Source organism: Salvelinus alpinus, chromosome 27 (genome assembly GCF_045679555.1).
Source record: "Salvelinus alpinus chromosome 27, SLU_Salpinus.1, whole genome shotgun sequence".
Lineage (NCBI taxonomy): Eukaryota > Metazoa > Chordata > Actinopteri > Salmoniformes > Salmonidae > Salvelinus > Salvelinus alpinus.
In genome coordinates, this window is record NC_092112.1 from 47,360,540 (window position 1) to 47,383,081 (window position 22,542).

Below are 22,542 nucleotides of genomic sequence, written 5' to 3' on the forward strand. Positions count from 1 at the left end.
AGTGTGAATTCAGATGTGTGAAAACTCTTGAGCACAACAATGGCAGGAGAGTTTCACAGCCGGGGGGCTGGCCTTTGAAGCCCCATGGCTTGTCCCTGTCCAGAGGTCATTACAATACAGATCCCAATGGATATAAAAAATAATCCTGCAAGGATAAGTACAGAAAAAACTCCTCAAGGACAATCCAGAGACACTATTTGCTGACTGCTACAAAGAGGGCAACGTAAGCAACTTAATTTTCCACGCAGACCGTCCCCTGGCATGGGACAGTGCTATAAGAGGACACTACCCCTATGTCAAGAGAGAGGGTATTGGCCCAGGGTGGAAACTCAGAATAGTAGACATTGAGGAAATTGAAAAAGCCTCTGTCAACGTGTACAAGTCTGGGATAGTAATGGTGCAGGGCATCCTCATGCAGTTCCAGCAGGACTTTTATGGGATCAAAGAGAGAGCACTGCAGGAAAAGCTCTCTCTCTGTGATGACTCCCCCATCCTGAGTGAGTCTGATCACACCTCTTCAGATGAGTATTGTCACCCCCCCAGCACTGAACACACCCAGGTCCCACAACTGCACTGTTCCTCCATCTCCTTAGAGAGCTAATCCACACAATCCAGACAGAACAAGCCCACCAAACAGACCAGCACAACAACACCCCCCCCCCCCCCCCCCAACAAGACCCAGAGGGCAGAAGGTGGAGATGGACGGCTGGCTGAGAGAGCTGGCTGCTTTACGGACTGAGGTGAGAGTACTTAGAGGCACACATGGCACTGAAGGACAAGGTCAGAAAGCTGAAGGTGTGACAGAGAGCAGGACACTTCCCCCAGACAAGTCAGCAGAATAGCCCACCTCAGACCCGGACCACATCCTCAACACCACAATGGGTCAGACAACACAGGACCCACCAACCCAACAGACCCCACCCCCTCCTAACAGCCCTCCTGTCAGCTCCCCCGATAGCCCTACTGACAACCCCCCCACATCTACTGAAGACACAAAAAAGCCAGAGATTGTGCTCCTCATTGACTCAAATGGCAAATACATTCAAGAGGATGGACTTTTTCCAAACTCTGGTTCCTAAACAATAGGCATGCCCTGGTGCTGTTGTCAAAGGACAGACTAGTGTCCCCCAGCCACATTATAATTCACACGGGCACAAATGACCTGAGGGCCCAGCAGGTAAGGGTGGCAAAAGCACTCAAGGGAGTGATTGAAAAAGCTTTTTCCACTTTCCCCCACACACAAGTGGTTATCTCCACCCTGCTACCACAAAAATATGTTCACCCTGCCACCATACAGTGGGTGAATGCAAGCATTTCACGAGACTGTGCCTCAAAACCTAATGTATACCTGGACCACCACTCCACCCTGGACTTGAACAGCCTTTACGACCAGGTCCACCTCTACAAGGCAGCAATCCAAACTTTTGCCAGGACCCTGAAGGATGTCACCCATAACCGTAGCCCCAGCACCTCACACAGGAGCAACAGAGCAACGGACACCCCACCCAAACCAGCTGGAGACCCTCCCAGACATGCAAGACCCCGTCTCGAAGGACCTGCACCGAGAGAACCCACGCCAAGAGGACCTACACCCAGACCACAGCATCACCAGCCACACCCCAACCAGCTAAGACCACCCCAAGCAAATCCTGGCCACACCCATATAGCCTCCCCCCCATATCAGACCAATGCCCCTTCTGCCTACCAAAGATTTAGACTCAATTTGGCATGAGGGTCTGCTGTACAAATTGATTGAAAGTGGTGTTGGTGGAAAAACATACAACATTATAAAATCCATCTACACTGTGAAAATTGGCAAAAAAAACACATTTCTTTTCACAGGGCCAGGGGGTGTGACAGGGATGCACCTTACGCGGCCTCACCCTACAAGAATCTGAAGTCAAATGTCTATTTGCTGATGATCTGGTGCTTCTGTCCCCAACCAAGGAGGGCCTACAGCGACACCTAGGGACATTAAATTTGACATACCAATTAGGATCTGGCTAAAAATAGAACCCATTGCCATTTATGCTTGTGAGGTCTGGGGTCCGCTCACCAAACGAGAATTCACAAAATGGGACAAACAACAAATTGAGACTCTGCATGCAGAATTCGTTTACAGCGTAAAACACAAAATAATGCATACAGAGCAGAGCAGAATTAGGCCAATACCTGCTAATTATCAAAATCCAGAAAATAGCTATTATATTCTACAACCACCTAAAAGGAAGTGATTCCCAAACCTTCCATAACAAAGCCATCACCTACAGAGAAATTAATCTGGGGAAGAGTCCCCTAAGCAAGCTGGGGCTCTGTTCACAAACACAAAGAGACCCCACAGAGCCCCAGGACAGCAACACAATTAGACCCAACCAAATCATGAGAAAACAAAAAGATTATTACTTGACACATTGGAAAGAATTTACAAAAAAACAGAGCAAACTAGAATGCTATTTGGCCCTAAACAGAGAGTACACAGTGGCAGAATACCTGACCGCTGTGACTGACTCAAAATTAAGGAAATATTTTACTATTTACAGACTCAGTGAGCATAGCCTTGCTATTGAGAAAGGCCACCGAAGGCAGACCTGGCTCTTAAGAGAAGACAGGCTATGTGCACACTGCCCACAAAATGAGGTGGAAACTGAGCTGCACTTCCTCATTCAAATAGTTTTTATTGAACACACACAAGAATGGTGTATGGGTATAAAAGACAAGTATGCGATTCTTATCTAAACATAAAAGAGCAGACAGAAACAACAAGACCCAGAGTTCTAGGTACAAAAAAATATTACAAAACAAGACATACAGAACAAGGACAGGTAGAAAGAAAGAGGGTAGATGTCACCCCCCCTTATTCCCCCTTATTCCCCCCTATTCCCCTCCCAACTGCTCGGGTGGTGGGGCAAGCACATGCTGCCCAAAGGTAGATTAAAATATTACAATTGAGAATGCGTTAAAATGTACAAATTCATAGCGCTGATTGGTCCAAGTAAGAGAGGAAAGGCTGCCAGATTTGATCAAATGTTGATAATTTCTTATTCAGAATATATCTAATTATTTCTAAGTGTACAGTGTTTGCCATTTCGCTGAGACATAATTTGGTAGAGGGTGCTTCCTTCCTTTTCCAAAACAACAAGATTCATTTTTTTGTGGAAATGAGACTGTAAGAGATGAGTTGTTTTGGGGGGGTTGGTTAATCCGTTTAGGGAATCAGACACTCCCAGGATTAGCAGAAGCGGGTCTGGGTCTATTGAAGTCTCCAGAACTTCAGAGAGGATACTAAAAATTCCACACCAATAACCATACAAGCTAGAGCATAGGGCAAAGCGGTGGAGTAGTGTACCCTGCGCAGCCTGACATTTATCACACAAGGGGATGTATCAGGAAATATCCTATGCCTGTTTAGTTTTGGAATAGTGTAATCTGTGTAATACCTTGAATTGTATGAGACGATGTCTGGAGTTAATGGAGCAGGTGTGGATATACTCCAAGCTATCTTCCCAGTCTGCCACAGAAATGTCAGTCCCTAGTTCTTCCTCCCATTTTGCCTTAAAACCTCTCTGGGGTAGGGGGCAGTATTTTGACATCCGGATGAAAAGCGTAAACTGTAAACTGCCTGTTACTCAGGCCCAGAAGCTAGGATATGCATATAATTAATATAATTATATGCACTCTAAAGTTTCCAAAACTGTTAAAATAATGTCTGTGGGGATAACAGAACTGATATGGCAGGTGAAGACCTGGGAAAATCCATCCAGGAAGTGGTATTTTTTTATGTTTGTAGTTTTCCGTTGACTGCCTTTACAGTATCCAATGATTTAGGGCTCAGATTGCACTTCCTATGGCTTCCACTAGATGTCAACAGTCTTTAGAAATTGTTTCAGGCTTGTATTCGGAAAAATTAGGGAGTAAGACCACTCTGAGTGAGTGGACCCTGGGAAATCCCAGAGCTGTTTGCTGCGCAAGTCCGAGAGCGCGCCTTTCTTGTTTTTCTTTTATATTGACAAAGCTATTGTTGAAATATTTTTGATTATTATGAATAAAAACAACCTGAGGATTGATTATAAACATCGTTTGACATGTTTCTACGAACTTTACTGATACTTTTCAGATTTTTTTGTCTGCCTGTTGTGACTGCCTTTGAGCCAATGGATTACTGAACAAAACTCGCCAACAAAACTGAGGTTTTTGGATATAAAGAGGGACTTTATTGAACAAAACAAACATTTATTGTGTAACTGGGAGTCTTGTGAGTGCAACCATATGAAGATCATCAAAGGTAAGTTATTAATTTTATCGCTATTTCTGACTTTTGTTACTCCTCTACTTGGCTGGTAACTGTTTGTAATGTTTTGTGTGCTGGGCGCTGTCCTCAGATAATCGCATGGTATGCTTTCACCGTAAAGTCTTTATGAAATCTGACACAACGTTTGGATTAACAAGAAGTTAATCTTTAAGCCGATGTATAACACTTGTATGTTTTATGAATTTTTATTATGAGTAGTTCTGTTTTTGAATTTGGCGCTCTGCAATTTCACTGGATGTTGGCCAGGTGGGACGGTAGCGTCCCACATACCCTAGAGAGGTTAATGGCATCTGTAGAAGGTATGCTAACAGATTGGAAAGCATCATAAAGACGAGATATCAGTTTTTTTCTGAGGTGGGGCATATTTTTATGCATCCGTCAAACAATGAAGGTTTAGCATTCCCAAATGTTGGGAGGTGTTTTCTAACATAGTCTCTAATTTGTAGGTATCTGAAAAAGTAACTTCTGGGAAGATTATAACTTTCCCTCAGCAACTCAAAGGAGGCAAAGGTCCCTTTTATATATAGATACCCTATGGTACTTATCCCTAGCTCTCCCCATCGCTCAAAGGTGTTATCAAGGTTAGAGGGGGCAAAGGAGGGAATCCTGGCAACAGGGAGCATGAATGATATTGATCTAAGATCAAAGTGGACTTTAATTTGCTTCCAGATTCGGACTGTGCTATGTATAATAGGATTGTTACGATAAAGTGATATCTCCAGATTGACAGGCGACAAAATCACAGCGCCAAAAGAGAAGGGGTGACACTCCTCACGCTCCATACTAAGCCAGCTGGATGATGGAAGTGCGTCATCCAGCAAAAACGTAACAGCGCGGAGGATAGCGGCCCAATAGTAAAATATAAAATTTAAGAGAGACAATCCTCCTTCCATCTGGATTTACAGAGGTGTTTTTTTACCTATCCTGTGTGTTTTATAATCCCAGATGAAAGGATTGATAATTGAGTCCAGTTGTTTATGAAAGGATGTTCTGGTTTAGGTAGAGCAGTTGTGGGAGAAGACCATTTTAATGGCATTAATTCTTCCGAGCAGAGAAATTGGGAGAGTTCTCCAAAATTGGATGTTTGCCTTGAGTTTTTGCATCAGAGAGGGGAAATTCTCTTTAAATAGTGAGGAGTATTGTTTGGTAACTACAATTCCTAGGTAGATACATTTTTCTGAAGATTTAACTGGAAGATGTTCTAGCCAAGAGGTGTTTTGCAACTCTATGGGCATTAATTCACTCTTGTTCCAATTTATTCTGTATCCTGAGAAGGTACCAAACAAATTAATCACATCAAGAATAGCTGGGATACTAGCTTGGGGTTCTGTTACATAGAGGAGAATGTCATCTGCGTATAGGGAAATCTTATTTAGAGTATCTTTAGTATTATTGCCATGTATTGCTGCATGAGATCTGATTGCCTGAGTGAGAGGTTCAATATTTAGGGCGAAGAGCATAGGCGACAGCGCACAACCCTGCCTTCTCCCTCTATAAAGGTTAAATCGGGGCGACAATGATTGGTTAGTGAGTATTCTCGCATAGAGGTTCCTATATAAAAGCTGGATCCAATTTATGAACCCATCTCCAATATAACATTTCTGCAGGACCTTGAATAGATAGGACCACTCAACTTGGTCAAAGGCCTTTTCGCTGCCAAGAGATACAACTGCAAGGTCCACGTTAGGTAACCTCTGAGAATACATAATGTTGAAGAGGCGCCTGAGATTGAAGAATGAGTTTCTGTTAGGGATAAAGCCGGTCTGGTCCGAATGGACCAATATGCCAATTCAAGTGCTAAGCCTGTTAGCCAGAGTTTTTGCTAAAATCTTTTGGTCTGTATTAAGGTGAGATATTGGTCTGTATGACCCTACCTCTTCCGGATCTTTACCCTTATGTATAACTGTAATGAACGCCTCATCCAAAGTAGGTGGGAGAGCTCCATCCTCATTGGCCTGAACCAACATTTTGTGCAGGTAGGGAGAGAGCATGTTGCTGAATGTTTTATAGAATTCACCAGGGTATCCATCTGGGCCCGGGGTCTTGCCACTCTTTAGAGATTTAATTGTTTCTCGAATTTCTTCAAGAGATATTTCCTTATTCAGGAAGTTGGAATCTTCCTGGTTCAGGGCAGGAAGATTACAATACTCCAATTAGTTTTGCATAACTAAGGGGTTAGGATCCGCTTTAGATGTATATAGAGTCTCATAAAACTGACGGAATCTGTCATTGATGTCTTTGGGGGAAGAGAGTAATTCCCCAGATGTAGATTTAACTTTGTGAATCATTCGGTCACTCACATTTTTTCGAAGTTGTCTGGCGAGTAATTTGTGTGATTTGTCACCAAACTCAAAATATTTTTGCTTGGCATAGAGAAAAGGTTTAGCAATTTTAGCTGAGTGAATCTGATTATATTCAAATTTTAAAGAGGTTATTTTTTTATGTTTCTCCATAGATGGATGGCTAGCATTCTCCCTATCCAGTAAGTGAATTTGTCCCTCCAGTTCTACCAATTTCCCCCTGTTTTGCCTACTCCTGGCAGTCTGATAGGAGATGATACAGCCTCTCAAATTAGCCTTCAGTGTTTCCCACAATAATGCTGGGGAAGTCTCTGTGTTGTCGTTGGTATCAAAGAAAAATGTAATTTGGTCTTTAAGATGTTCACAGAATGTTGGTTCTTGTGAGGAGCTGAGGATTCAACCTCCAGAACCTCTCGTTTGGTACAATGTCACCCAACTCAGGGAGAAGGTGAGTGGACTGTGGTCCGAGATTATAATATCATGATACCTCACATTACAGGTATAGGGGAGTAATTTCGCATCAACCAAAAAGTAGTCAATTCGAGTATAAACATTGTGAACATGAGAGTAAAAGCATTATTCCCTACCCGTAGGGTTAGTGATCCTCCATATATCAAATAAGTTAGAATTTCTTATGTAGTTATTCAAGAATTCGCTTGATTAGGAGGTAGGGGTTCGCCGGGTAGATATTGGTCTAGCACACAGTTAAGGTCCCCTCCAATGACCAGGTTAGTATCGGAGATATCTGGAATCAGGGCAAGGACTCTTTTGAAAAAAGAGGGGTTATCAATGTTTGGCCCATAGATATTTAGTAGAGTTACAGAAGTAGAGTGGATCTCTCCTATTACGATCACATAACGACCCTCTTTATCCGCAATAGTGGTTTTATGTAGAAAGGGAATTTCCTTTCCGTACCAGAATTGCTATGCCTCTCGTTTTGGCAGAGAAGTTAGAGTGATACACTTGCCCCACCCACCTACATTTAAGTCTGCCATGAGAATTGTTTTTCAGATGGGTTTCTTGCAAAAATATAATATCAGACAAGAGTGCTTTCAAGTGGGCTAGGACGTTGCCTCTCTTAATTGGTTCGTTTAAACCCTTGACATTCCAGGAAGTGAATGTAAGTCCCGCCCTCCTCTCGTTTGTAGTTCCTATGGTGGCCTGCATAACATGTAACTCAATAAAAAGGTAAGAAAGCGCACCAAACCATCACGATCAACATATGTAGCACATACACCCGAGCAGTATCCAACCAACCCCTCCCCCCCCGGCAAGCACCTTTACTCTCCACCCTGTCCCCCTACTTTCCCCAACATTTACCCCCCCCCATCAACCCACCTTTAACAGGCATACACAAATAGGAGAGAAAAAAAAATAAAAATAAAAATAATAAACACATTGTCTGGCCGATGCCAAAAATGCACGGCGCGACCTCGAACAAGAGGTAAAACAAAAATAAAATCCCAACTATACGTTCACCTCTCACTATCCTAGAACTTCTACTAACATATGAACTGAGGAGGCTCCCGTGAGTAAAGTGTTCAATTAGCATCTTAACGGCACAAAACATTAACTCGCTATCCAGGTGTCTGCCCCTCCCCAACCATCACCCCCAGTCCTCTGCAAGCATTAAATAAATGGTATGGTAATAAGAATAATGTAAGAATTGACAAATAAATAACGAAACAAAACTAAAATGGGGGAGTATAAGTATATCCATCCAAAAGTGTCAATGATCAAACCTGGAAGGCCACCCAAACAGGCATCGCTCTGAACTCCAACGACAGGTCAGTCGTCTAGCCGGAATGAAAGTGAAATTAACGTTAAATGAGAGCTCTGACCGCCCTCCATTGGTCGGCTCAGCGTCTTACATGTTCGGTAGCCCTTGCTGAGACAGTTTAATAAGGTTTCTCCCGTTATGGTATAGTATGGATTCGAGTCCATGAGCAGACCCTAACACACAATGACAAGGCACTCTAACCCGTACGGGGGATTGGTGTATATTCCCAGATAAACTTCTCTGTGTCCAAAACCGAGGAGAGACAAATCTTCTCACCGGAAGGAGGGTAATTCTGAGTCTTGCAGGGAAGAGCAAGGCTGGGCGAAGATGGAGTTTGTAGAGTTTGGTCATGACATCTCTGTAGCCGGCGTGATGCTTTGCCACATCGGGCGCATAATCCTCATAGACATGGAAGGGGTGTCCTTTATGTAACAGGTTACCCCTCATTCGAGCCTCGCGCAGGATAAGGTCCTTGGTCTTGAAACTGTGACAACAGATGATTACTGGGTGAGGACGTTGGCCTGGTCCAGGCACTGGGACAAGGGCGCGATGTGCACGGTCCAGCTGGGGATCCGAAGCCAAAACATCCGATCCCATTGCATCCCTCAAAATAGCTTGGCGAAGAAGTCGGTGGGGCAAGAGCCAGCCTCTACCCCCTCTGCCAGACCAACAACACAAAGGTTATGACGTCTGGATCGGCCCTCCAGGTCGACCACATTCACAGAAAGCCTCTGCACACTATCCTGCAAGGACGTGCATAGCTTCTCTAACTCGTCGATCCTACCAGCGTTGAATTCAGAAGCTTTCTCAAGGTCCACAATACTCTGGCCCTGCGAAGCGACCGTTCGAATGGTGCTCTCGATTTTGGTGTCCAGTTCAGCAATAGTAGCCTTAAGATCCTCAGCTATAGCAACACGTAGTTCTCCCAAAGCCCGGGTAAGTTCTGGAAGTGTCACGTTGTTACCTGTGCCTTCCGCCATGTCTGTTTCGTTGTTTGGTGGGGAGTCGGCCTCCGATGTGGATTTATTGTCCTTTGGTCCCTTATTACTCGGCATTTTTACATAGAAAGTTACAATATTGTATTAGAAAGAGGCGTTTGTTGTAAAAAGTGCCATAAAGTAGGTTAAATTAGATTGTTTTTCGAAAATGTTGCAGGAGCTTCGCTCACACACAGCCGTTCACTCCAACATGCTAGCTCCGCCCCCGAGCTGCACTTCCTAACCTCCTGCCAAGTGTAGGATCATATTAGAGACACATATTTCCCTCAGATTACACAGACCCACAAAGAATTCGAAAAAACAAATCCAATTTTGATAAACTCCCATATCTATTGGGTGAAATACCACAGTGCCATCACAGCAGCAAGATTTGTGACCTGTTGTTACATTTACATTTACATTTAAGTCATTTAGCAGACGCTCTTATCCAGAGCGACTTACAAATTGGTGCATTCACCTTATGATATCCAGTGGAACAACCACTTTACAATAGTGCATCTAACTATTTTAAGGGGGGGGGGGGTTAGAAGGATTACTTTATCCTATCCTAGGTATTCCTTAAAGAGGTGGGGTTTCAGGTGTCTCCGGAAGGTGGTGATTGACTCCGCTGACCTGGCGTCGTGAGGGAGTTTGTTCCACCATTGGGTTACATTGTTACATTGACTACATTGTTGTCACAAGAAAAGGGCAACCAGTACAGAACAAACACCATTGTAAACACAATCTCTATTTATGTTTATTTATTTTCCCTTTTGTACTTTAAATATTTATTAATCATTACAACACTGTATATAGACATAATATGACATTTGAAATGTCTTTATTCTTTTGGAACTTTTGTGTGTGTAATGTTTACTGTTAATTATGTATTGTTGTTTCACTTTTGTTCATGATCTATTTCACTTGCTTTGGCAATGTAAACATATGTTTCCCATGCCATTAAAGCCCATTAAATTAAATTAAATTCAGAGAGCCAGCTGGAGATAAATAATCCATAATGAAACCACAGCAAGTGGTCCAGGGCCTTTTATTTGTCTGGGTTCTCAGTTTAATAGTGTGGGTTTAATAGCTGTATGGCTCAGTGTCTGTCTTCTCTAGGACAGATGTCGGCTGTTGAGCTAGTCTATGCTGAGAAGCAGCTGTAGATATCGCTATTTTTTATTTTTGTTTAACCTTTATTTAACTAGGCATGTCAGTTAAGAACAAATTCTTATTTACAATGAAGGCCTACCGGGGAACAGTGGGTTAACTTGTTCAGGGGCAAAACAACAGATTTTTACCTTGTCAGCTCAGGATTTGATCCAGAAACCTTTTGGTTACTGGCCCAATGCCCTAACCACTAGGCTACCTGCCGCTATGGGGCTGCATACAGACAGACACCTCTACTCAGCATGCTCTCTGACCCCTCTGTGTCTCAGTACGTCTGACTCTGACGACTTCTGAAGGACTCCTGAACCACTTTTTGAGTTTCTGTCCTCTCTTTCCCTCCATGCCCCCCCTTTCTTATTTTCTTTCTCTTTCGCTCCTGAACTTCTCACCAGGGGGCTGTCTACTACATCTCAGGCTGTTATTCTTCAGATCCAGCTGCTGCTGCCCTGTCACACACACACACTCACACTCACAATATAAACACGCATAGTACTCAGTCGGAACAGCATTTCTCCCTCTCTCACGCACACGCACACACACACACACACACACACACGACACACATGATACACTTACACACTCAAACACACACACCCTACCACTCTGTCACACTCCTGACATCCTTCCCCATGTTGTTGCATATCATTAAACTTCCTCATCTCCTTGTGATGTTCTTTCTTTTCATGTTTCCTCTTCCTCTTGTTATCCCTCTCTCACAATCATTCCCTTTCGTCATCGAACACTCCACATGGTAGCGAGGAAGAAGAGGTGCATTATGGGTTATGTAACCCTCTAAACTCTGTAGGTGACTCAGGGGGTTAACGGAGAAACACGTATGATGTTATGGCAGAATCTATGGCAAATAGTTCAGCACCTTTTGGTGGTGTCACTGACTAGGATGTGTAAGAGAAGGAGAGAAGAGTCAACGTGGCTATTTGTGCATCTTGGGCACATCGCATTCCCATGTTGATGTGATATGATGGACAAATGTGTGCATGAGGGTGGCATGTGTTTTTTTTTCATCACGGGTTTTGAAGTGATACTTTCCTCCTTCTAGATGGATTATTCCTGGTTAAGGGTGAAGATAGGGTGAAATAAAAAGACAAATTAAAAGATAAAAAGAGAGAGGTCAAATTTGACCCTCATCAGCCATCTCTGGTTTGCAACGCTCTGAGTAGCAGATCTAGGATCAGCAAAACTGACCTTAAATCAGTGTCTAGGGGTAACTCTGGTTTCCTACTGCTCCTACAGGGATGATGGTAAGGAGGGGCTGAAGTTCTACACAAACCCCTCCTACTTTTTTGACCTGTGGAGAGAGAAGATGCTGCAGGACACGGAGGACAAGAGGAAAGAGAAGAGGAAACAGAAGGTAAGAAAGGGCCGCCATTGGCCAGTGGGCCGGGCCATCACCAGCATCCTGTCTTCTTATTGTAGGATTCAGCGTGGTGTTGTGTTTGCACATTGATCCTTAGCTGAGGTGCTGTGTCACCAAGTAGCTTTTGAACCCTAACTAATTTCAGATCGCCTCTCCCTATTATAGGTTTAATCTCAGCCATTATGAGCCCAATATTGAAACTGTTCTCGGATCAGAATTGCCTCTATTATTAGCATCTAGAACCACAGACCATATATGTGGCGAAGGAGACAGTGAAATTAATGAGATAACACTGTAGTCTATGGTCAGTGATTCATACAAACAGACACAAACACAGGAACACACTGGTCGATATGGGTCAGTGGAGTGGAGGAAGATGGGGTGAGCATAAATCACTGAGACACAGAGTGACTTCAGTATATCAACCCAATAGCGTACTCTACACACACACACACACACACACACACACACACACACACACACACACACACACACACACACACACACACACACACACGGATCCATTAGCTATGTGTCTCTGTAATAGTTGCGCATTAGGGAGGAAAGGATACACCGTGGTTCTCTGTTGTCTAGTTATTTGCTCTAATTAATGTTTGGATCTGCCCTCTCTCTGCCCCCGCGCCTCATGAGGGAGCCTATGTTTGTCCTGAGAGAGACACAAACTGTATACACACACATATGCATACACCCACATACCATACACACAATTGCCCTCATGTGGGGCCACACACACACACACACACACACACACACACACACACACACACACACACACACACACACACACACACACACACACACACACACACACACACACACACACAATCATGAGGGAGGCTTTGTGTATCCTCCGAGTTCTCCTCCTTCCCTTTCCCCCCCACAGTCCCTAAATTACAAAGCAGTCAGCTCCTGTGCAGATGGAGGGGTCTCGTGCCCATAGCCCCGGGGGCTCCCTACGACGCTACTCAGCACCAGCTTGTGTCTCCACGCTTGAGTGGCGGGCCATAGCCCTCTCTTCACCATAACCATCCAATCGGAGCCCAACGTGGTTAGATTTTCAAGCACAACCAAGGAGGGAACCCTGCCAGAGAGGTTTGGGGATATACATGTTGAGGTTTGGGTTTTTGTGGTGGTGATGAAGGGTTCAGTCACAAGACTTACAGTCAGAGAACAGGGGACAGTAACAGTCACACCACTATGTATTTAGAGAAAGACTGGAAATACAGAAATTATATACAAAAATAGCTCACAGAACAATATATAGATAGATACAGTATTTAATAGGCCTTATTTGGTGTAGACAGAGTATTTGAGTTGTGATGGTGGGGAGTTGAGGCCAGATATCAGTCTCAGAAAAGGCCAGTGGAGTTATGGATCACTATTAATTTCTGCTGCACCACAATACACTGGCATCCATTACAGTATAGAGTACAGACCACGTACAAAGAGCTAGGATGGCAGCTCACTGAGCCTAGGGAGGGAGGATTGTAAGACTTACGCTCGCTTGCTGAGGTCATTGAATAATGCAGTTAGATCAGCTGAATATGCCTCTCAGGCAGAGGTGAGTGTGTGTGTGTGTGTGTGTGTGTGTGTGTGTGTGTGTGTGTGTGTGTGTGTGTGTGTGTGTGTGTGTGTGTGTGTGTGTGTGTGTGTGTGTGTGTGTGTGTGTGTGTGTGTGTGTGTGTGTGTGTGTGTGTGTGTGTGTGTGTGTGTGTGTGTGTGTGTGTGTGTGTGTGTGTGTGTGTGTGCGTGCGTGCGATATAGAGAACAGAGAGAGAGTGTACAAGCATCTCTAGAACATCTTTGAGGAGATCAGGGAACTTTTTCCTTTGAGTCAAACACTGGTAGAAAAAAGTACCAACATCCATGGGCTCCCCACTGTGTCCATTACCGCCCTCAAATACAATGTTACTGGTCAGGTTCCCCACCCCATGCTCCAACACCCCTGCCCCTCCCGGGGGTTTTCATAGCAACCCCACATTGTTCTGCCGTGCTGAGCTGGCCAGAGATTGAAAGAGCAGCAGTTGCAGTAAGATGGAAGGACAGACTGTCAATAAGCGGCCATGACCACAGCTAATGCACACATCACTGCCTGTTACACTGTCTGGCAAACACATACAGGCTACATAGGGATGTAATCTTGGACAAGGGGCTATGCTATAGCTATGTGTGTTGTTTCTGGAGCTAGTAGGACAGTTATGTTTGACATAGGGAAGTATATGTATCTTATGAATATATCTAGACTCCTGAAACCTTTCATGCCTTAGATAGTATCCCTCTCTTCCCTACCTCCCTCTCTCTTTCCCTTCGTCCTCTCCTCGGTCTCTGTTGTCGGTCTCTGACTCTGTGCAGATGGAATTGCCTTTTCATGTGTGGCCGGAGAGCCTTATCAGAGTCCCCTCTGAACCCCCTCCCCTCCTTGCCCCCCCAGAGGTAAGACTGCCCCGCCCCTCAGACCCCGTTCCTGGGACCCTCGGGTTAGCCTGCTGCCCCCCTATCTAACCCCCCCCTCATTTTGGGTTTGCCCTGCCTCAAAGCAGTGCACTGGACTCCCACTAACTCTGCTTCAAACCTCTGCTACTTACCTGGAAACCCTTGCTAATCACCTCTCTAACTACAAGGTGCATCTGACATGATCACTGACTGGTCACTAGTGGGATTCTGCTTAACCTTTTGGGTTAACCTGCCACCCTCTTCCCGCACCTGCTCCCGTGACCACTGACCCCCTCCCACCACTCTTTGGGTTTTGGGTTTCCACTAACTGCCAGGATGGTTGTGATCTGATGTCTGAGCTTGGACTTAATCACATATTTCTCACTGTACTTCACTCCCTGTACTTTACAAGTAGGTATTTTCTACAATGTACTTAGTATACAGTCTCCATGCTAATGACCTAATGATTGTTAGGTAACTGTACCAGGCTGTAAAGGGGACCATAGCTCCCCTCCCTCCCACCCCCAGGACCTCCACAGGGGAGTAGAGAGAGTGCTGGGGGTGGCCTTATGCTGAGCCCGTCACATTACTCACACACACTGTGTACACACACACAGGCTGTGTGTACACAGCAAGACACTCCTGTGTGCCACTGCCACATTCAAATGAAGGAGGACTGCATGGGTTAGTCATACACGGCACTGACATCAGCCACATTTATAACAGTAATGACTAGTGATGCACAAATATGACATTTTTGGCCGATACCCGATATTGTTCTTGCAAAAAAAAACGATACCGATATAATTTGTTTTAGCGTCCTTTTAATCATTCTAGTGCAGTTAAATAGTTACACACACACACTGACCAAAAAGTGATTTTGTCGGCGTTTACGTATGTCCCCATTACCAGTAAAACATCATCAAAACCTATACTTTCACTCACTATTTCTTCCACTTAGCAAAACGACATAATCTGGTTCAGTAGCTAACTATATAGCTAGGTGTAATCATCTAAAATAACCCTAATTTATAAGACATTTCTTAATTGATTAATGGTGGTCGGACCTATCTATGTGAAGCTAGCCACAATTAGGATTAGCCACAATAGTGGACTTTGTGGTTGCCTTCAAAATAAAAGTATGGCATAATTCTACTATTTGTATTCATTTGCATCACTGTCAATTACATACTTTTACTTTGAAGGGAAACCGCAAATTCCACTATTGTGCCTAATCCTTATTGTGGCTAGCTTCACAACACATAACCCGGTCCGGTCGAGCATCACTAGCCAGATGAAGCTAGCTGGCTGCTTATAACATCAGCTTTGGGCAACAGGGTTAAGTAGCTGGCTAGCTATTTATTTTCATGAACTGAAGTTCAATTTCAATAGGTGAACAACAAGTGGCAACCTAGCTAATACTTACTCACAAGGATTCCTAAATCATTGCTAAGAATAATAACTGCAGTTTCTACTGGTCATTGTTTTCAGGCTGGTTGTATTGGTGCTAGCTAGGTACCAAGCTAAACTTAGTTATGCCAGAAGTTGCGGTCTAACCCTAACCCTTTATTACCAACATGGTATTGTAAACACATCATTCGTGGCCAATGTTTGCTCGTTTATTTTGACAGTGCTACTGTATCTTTTTTGACACGCAAAGACCCAAACGGCGTTCCATAGTATGTATGTCGTGAAGCTAATAGCAGTGACGCTATTACTGTATAACTCCAGTAGGGCAACATCTGAAAAATAGCGCACTTGGTAATGTGTACCGGTGCTCGACCAGTCTGTGAAAGCCAACATCACCCACGACAGAGAACAGTTGATTGTCAAGGGCAATGAATTCCATTATCTTGGCTTTAATGGATTTCTCCTTTGAGTTGTCTCGCTGAAATGTTCATACTCTTTCAAATGACTGCTCGACTTGTCGACTGCTCGATCCACACAGCAGACATTGCGGGCTAGGTTAGGAATGCTGTGTTGCACGTGTAGCGCAACATTTTACGTGGCGTCATTACGTCATGTACCTACATTATATAGGTATGCAGCTTTGACATCAGTTTTTAACATCGGCATTAAATTAGACATCGGGCCGATACCGATGTTGCCATTTTGAGCTAATATTGACCGATTCCGATATGTTCACCGATATATCGTGCATCCCTAGTAATGACACATGTAGTACACACACCCAGTGACCCACATACTCATCACTCATAGCCAATAACTGCAAAAGGAAAGGCTTGAGAGAACAATAAACAGGGGGTTTTCACGTCATCTTCTCTGGTGTGTGTGTGCGAGTGTGTGCACCTCTCCATCAGCGTAATGGCCTCTGATTAATCGTGGCTAATCAATGTGCATCACTTTTAAGATTCATTTATGTTTCCTTCTCTCTGCTGTGTGACTACTGACTATCCTGGGCACGACAGGGTGGGAGCGGGGTCAACTGCAATTAGCCAAAAACACCGAGGCTGACACCGGCCCAATCCTTGTCACGTCAAATCACAACCCACCGTTATGTCACGCGCCCACCTGATCATCTGTCATACAAATGAGCATGTGTCACAGAAACAAACTACACTGAACAAAAGTATAAACACAACATGTAAAGTGTTGGTCCCATGTTTCATAAACTGAAATAAAAATCCCAGAAATGTTCCATACTCGCAAAAAGCTTATTTCTCTCAAATGTTGTGCACAAATTTGTTTCCATCCCTGTTAGTGTGCATTTCTCCTTTTCCAAGATAATCCATCCACCTGACAGGTGTGGCATATCAAGAAGCTGAATAAACAGCATGATCATTGCACTAGGGGAAATTGTGCTGGGGACAATAAAAGGCCACTTTAAAATGTGCAGTTTTGTCACACAACACAATGCCACAGATGTCTCATGTTTTGAGGGAGCGTGCAATTGGTATGCTGACTGCTGAATGTCCACCAGAGCTGTTGCCAGATAATTGAATGTTAATTTTTCTACCATAAGCTTGCCTCCAACGTCGTTGGAGAGAATTTGGCAGTATTTGCGCTGAGGAGTATTTCTGTCTGTAATAGATACTTTTTGTGGGGGAAAGAAATATTCTGATTGGCAGGGCCTGGCTCCTATGCCCTCGAAGGCCCACACATGGCTACACCCCTGCCCAGTCATGTGAAATCCATAGATTAGGGCCTAATAAATGTATTTCAATTGACTGATTTCCTTATATGAACTGTATCTCAGTAAAATCTTTGAAATTGTTGCGTTTATATTTTTGTTCAGTATAACAAAATCAGTTATCTATCTGCATGAGTTAGATTAGAGCTAAACTGTAGTTACTAACAGGAATGTTGATTGATCATCAATCAATCAAGCTATTTTTCGTGTGTGCGTGTGTTATTAATGCCACAGTACAAATGGTCACATACAATCCAGTCCAGCGATGTGACCTCCACCTGCTAAGTCTCAAGACTCCAGATATTTCACTGCACATTTGTCTCAACAAATGTCTCACAACAACTGTTATTTCAAACATGTGTTATATCCTAGTGCGTCGTAAGTGTCTCATTACGCTTGTGTGTAGGATGTTTAAGCAAGGTTACATACAAATTATAAAAACAAATGTGCCTAATTAGCATAATGATTTGAGTCAGAGACTTTGCTTAACTAAAGTGCTTGACCACATTGTTGAGATTTCTGCTGCATAGCAACAGAGCAGAAACACCAACTGTCTTTGTGTAGGATGTTGTTGATGGTAAGCTAGCCCAGTGTTTCTATGAATGATGACTCTCTCTTGTTCTTTTGCTGCTTGCCTTCTGCTTCCTTCTGGTGCTAACCATGTTGTGCTAATGCTAAACACCGTTGTCATGTTTTGTTAGTGTGTGTTGTGTCATGCTGCACTATTGTGGATGGGGTGCTTGCTTTGTGCTTTTTGTGTGTTCAAATAGACAATTTTATTTTATGTTGAATTGTACGATTTCTTCATTGTCTTTGTATGGCTGAACAGCTCTGTTATCTTTGAGTTTGTTTGGCACTGCGTGCGTGTGTGTGTGTGAATGAGTGCTCTCTAGTCCACTCTGTCATTTGGTTTGTAAGTGGCACATGCACTATGTTAAATTGTATGTTTTGGACTGCCATTGAGTGCAGCTGTGTCATGTAATTTTGTGTTTAACAGAGTTTTGCTTCCTCATCTGTTTCAATGCTCTGCTGCTGCTTTCCTATTTTTGCCACTCTCAGCAGCCAGCGGTACTACGTTCTATTGCGCTGTGTGGTGTTAATTCATGCGCCCTGGTGCTTTTCTTGTCGTTTTGTTCTTGTAGTTGCAGGACCCCCGCATGTATGATCAGGTCTATAGGTACTTAGACCTCCCAGGGCAGGTATGTGATCTCATTACAAACCGTGTGTCTTCTAGTATCAGTGTGTGAAGTGTTGGCAGCTCATAATCCCTAGGACAACAATTAGAAGTGTTATAATGCATTATAAAGACCTAACATCATGTTCGCAGTGATATGGGAACTAGGGAATTTGTAGTGTATTTGGGCAAAAAAGCATAAATGACTAAAGTACAGTCAAATTTTATGGACTTATTTGGATCTTATCTTTTTTAACTTTGGTGTATAATAGACACCATGTTTTGTGTGGTACTGTAAATGTAACAAGCCCTATAATGTAAATGTCAGCATTGTCTTGTTCTATTCAGTCAGTCAGTCCTACAGCTTTCCTTTCTCACCTATTCTAAGTTCTGCCTTCAACTTATTCTGTCGTGTGTGCCACCTTCTGTGTGTCCTGTTTATATTGTTAGGTTCTTATTTTTCAGAGTAAATAACTCACGGACACTAGAGAAGCTTTAACCAAGTTTAATTCTTCCCAAAGGTTCTGTACAGCTGTAACTCAGACAGCAAACATTTTCTCACCATCACAGTTATACATCCCACTTAAGACACTCATTCTCTCCAATCCTTACATCTTATGGTTCTACAGGAAGAGGGTAACCAGATACTAAACCCTGATTACTCCCTTAAGGGGATCTGACCTCACCTGACCTCAACCCCTCCTTCACCTAATCCACAGATGTCCATCTGTCTCCCCTATCTCAACACGTTGCTCTCCTCCCTTCCACCCAACACATTCCAAAGCTATCTGTCTTCCTACAGAGAACCATTAACTTCTGACATTAAAACCCAGTCTCTTTCACTCCTTCTATTCAAGGCTTCTTCTCTATCATTTATTTAATATCTCAATGTTCAAAGTTTAGGCCAATTCGAAAAATATACAGTGCATTCAGAAAGTATTCAGACCCCTTGACTTTTTCCACATATTGTTACGGTACAGCCTTATTCTAAAATTGATGTTTATATTTTTTTCTCATCAATCTACACACAAAACCCCACAATGACAAAGCAAAAACAGGTTGTAATACTTTTTTGCAAATGTTTAAAAAAAAAACGGAATTATCATATTTACATAAGTATTCAGACCTTTTACTCAGTACTTTGTTGAAGAACCTTTGGCAGCGATTACAGCCTCGAATCTTCTTGGGTATGACGCTACAAGCTTGGCACACCTGCATTTGGGAAGTTTATCCCTTCTCTAAGCTCTCAGGTCTCTCCAGAGATGTTCGATGGGGTTCAAGTCCGGGCTCTGGCTGGGCCACTCAAGGACATTCAGAGACTTTTCCCGAAGCCACTCCTGCGTTGTCTTGGCTGTGTGCTTAGGGTTGTTGTCCTGTTGAAAGGTGAACCTTCTCCCGAGTCTGTCCTGAGCGCTCTGGAGCAGGTCTTCATCAAGGATCTCTATGTACTTTGCTCTGTTCATCTTTCCCTCGTTCCTGACTAGTCCCCCAATCCCTGCTGCTGAACAAAATCCCCACAGCATGATGCTGCCACCACCATGCGTCACTATAGGGATGGTGCCAGGTTTCCTCCAGACGCTTGGCATTCAGGCCAAATAGTTCAATCTAGATGTCATCAGACCAGAGAATCTTGTTTCTCATGGGGGCTGTCATGTGCCTTTTACTGAGGAGTGGCTTCTGTCTGGCCACTCTACCATGAAGGCCTCCAGCTGGCTGGAGTGTTTAGGGACATATTCAATCTCTCCCTATCCCAGTCTGCAGTCCCCACTTGCTGTACACCATTGTTCCTGTAGCCAAGAAAGCAAAGGTAACTGAACTAAATGACTATCGCCCCGTAGCACTCACTTCCGTCATCATGAAGTGCCTCGAGAGGCTAGTTAAGGATCATATCACCTCTACCTTACCTGACACCCTAGACCCACTTCTATGTGCATACCGCCCCAATAGATCCACAGACGATGCAATCGCCATCGCACTGCACACAGCCCTATCCCATCTGGACAAGAGGAATACCTATGTAAGAATGGATTTATTGTGAAGGTGTAGGCTATATTACATGGATTTATTTGACTTTTTAAGATGTAGATGTTCCAAAGGTCTGCATCAGAGGCTTGTAGGCTATGTGTGGAAGCCAGGAGATGCTAAATGTGTTTATGTTAATTAACGGGTCAATTACCGTGAGACTGTCAGTTATTTGCTTGACAATCACCGGTTGATGGAATTTCATGACCGCTACAGCCCTAGTGGTGCGGTCAGCCCAACGCATCGCCGGGGGCACACTGCCTGCCCTCCAGGACACCTACAGCACCCGATGTCACGGCCTGTTCACCCCGCTACCATCCAGAAGGCGAGGTCAGTACAGGTGTATCAAAGATGGGACAGAGAGAATGAAAAACAGCTTCTATCTCAAGGCCAAATAGCCATCACTAGCCGGCTACCACCCAGTTACTCCACCCTGCACCTTAGAGGCTGCTGCCCTATAGACATAGACATGGAATCACAGTCACTTTAATAATGGAAAACGAGTCACTTTAATAATGTTTACATACTGCTTGACTCATTTCATATGAATATATTGTATTCTGTTCTACTGTATTTTAGTCAATGCCAGTTCGACATTGCTCGTCCTAATATTTATATATTTCTTAATTCCATTATTTTACTTTTAGTTTTGTGTGTATTGTTGTGAACTGTTAGATACTACTGCACTGTTGAAGCTAGGAACACAAACATTTCACTACACCCGCAATAACATCTGCTAAATATGTGTATATGACCAATAATATGTGATTTGATTGGTGGAGTACTGCAGAGAAGGTTGTCCTTCTGGAAGGTTCTCCCATCTCCACAGAGGAACTCTGGAGATCTGTCAGAGTGACCATTGGGTTCTTGGTCACCTCCCTGACCAAAGCCATTCTCCCCCGATTGCTCAGTTTGGCCAGGCATCCAGCACTAGGAAGAGTCTTGGTGGTTCCAAACTTCTTCCATTTAAGAATGATGGAGGCCACTGTGTTCTTGGGGACCTTCAATGCTTCAGACATTTTTTGGTACCCTTCCCCAGATCTGTTCCTCGACACAATCCTGTCTTGGAGCTCTACAGACAATTCCTTCGACCTCATGACTTGGTTTTTGCTCTGACATGCACTGTCAACTGTGGGACCTTATATAGACAGGTGTGTGCCTTTCCAAATCATGTCCAATCAATTGAATTTATCACAGGTGGACTCCAATCAAGTTGTAGAAGCATCTCAAGGATGAACAATGGAAACAGGATGCACCTGAGCTCAACTTCAAGTCTCATAGCAAATGGTCTGAGTGCTTACGTAAATAATGCATTTCTGTTTTATTTTTTATTTTTATTGCAAACATTTCTAAAAACCTGTTTTTGCTTTGTCATTATGGGATTGTGAGCATTTTTTTATGTAATACATTTTAGAGTAAGGCTGTAACGTAACAAAATGTGGAAAAAGGGAAGGGGTCTGAATACTTTCCGAATAGACTGTATGTGTAGAATGAGCATCCTACTCTGTGTCTATGTAAATATTGCTTAGTCTCCAATGAAATTAGTCTCCAATGAAAATGAGAGGATTCGCTATGACAACAGCAGCTGTGCAAAACCAAAATAATATTTGCTTATGAGGCTTTACTTATGTGTGTGTGCGCGCGCCGCCTAGATGATGGATGTTTCGTTTTTAGTTACGGCCACAGAAATGTATGCACTCTCTCTCTATTCAATCTCTTTTCTCTCTGTTGCCTCCTGTCTTTCAACTCACCTCTCTCTCGCTCTCTATGTAAAATTAACAGATAGTTCTTCCTACACCCCTCATGTCATGTCTGCTTTGATCACAAGTG

General features: G+C 43.6%; 1 protein-coding gene across 3 annotated transcripts in view; it reads left to right on the plus strand.

Annotated features, from left to right (window-relative positions):
• The window catches only part of LOC139556664 (actin-binding protein WASF1-like), a 149,813-nt gene that overhangs the window by 122,553 nt on the left and 4,718 nt on the right, over positions 1-22,542 (plus strand). For 2 of the 3 annotated variants that reach the window (XM_071370892.1, XM_071370893.1), the window contains 3 exons: positions 11,788-11,905; positions 14,285-14,365; positions 18,659-18,715. In XM_071370892.1, the coding sequence (XP_071226993.1) occupies positions 11,788-11,905; positions 14,285-14,365; positions 18,659-18,715 (256 nt within the window). The remainder of the gene's footprint in view (positions 1-11,787; positions 11,906-14,284; positions 14,366-18,658; positions 18,716-22,542) is intronic. The other variant, XM_071370894.1, reaches the window with a different exon arrangement.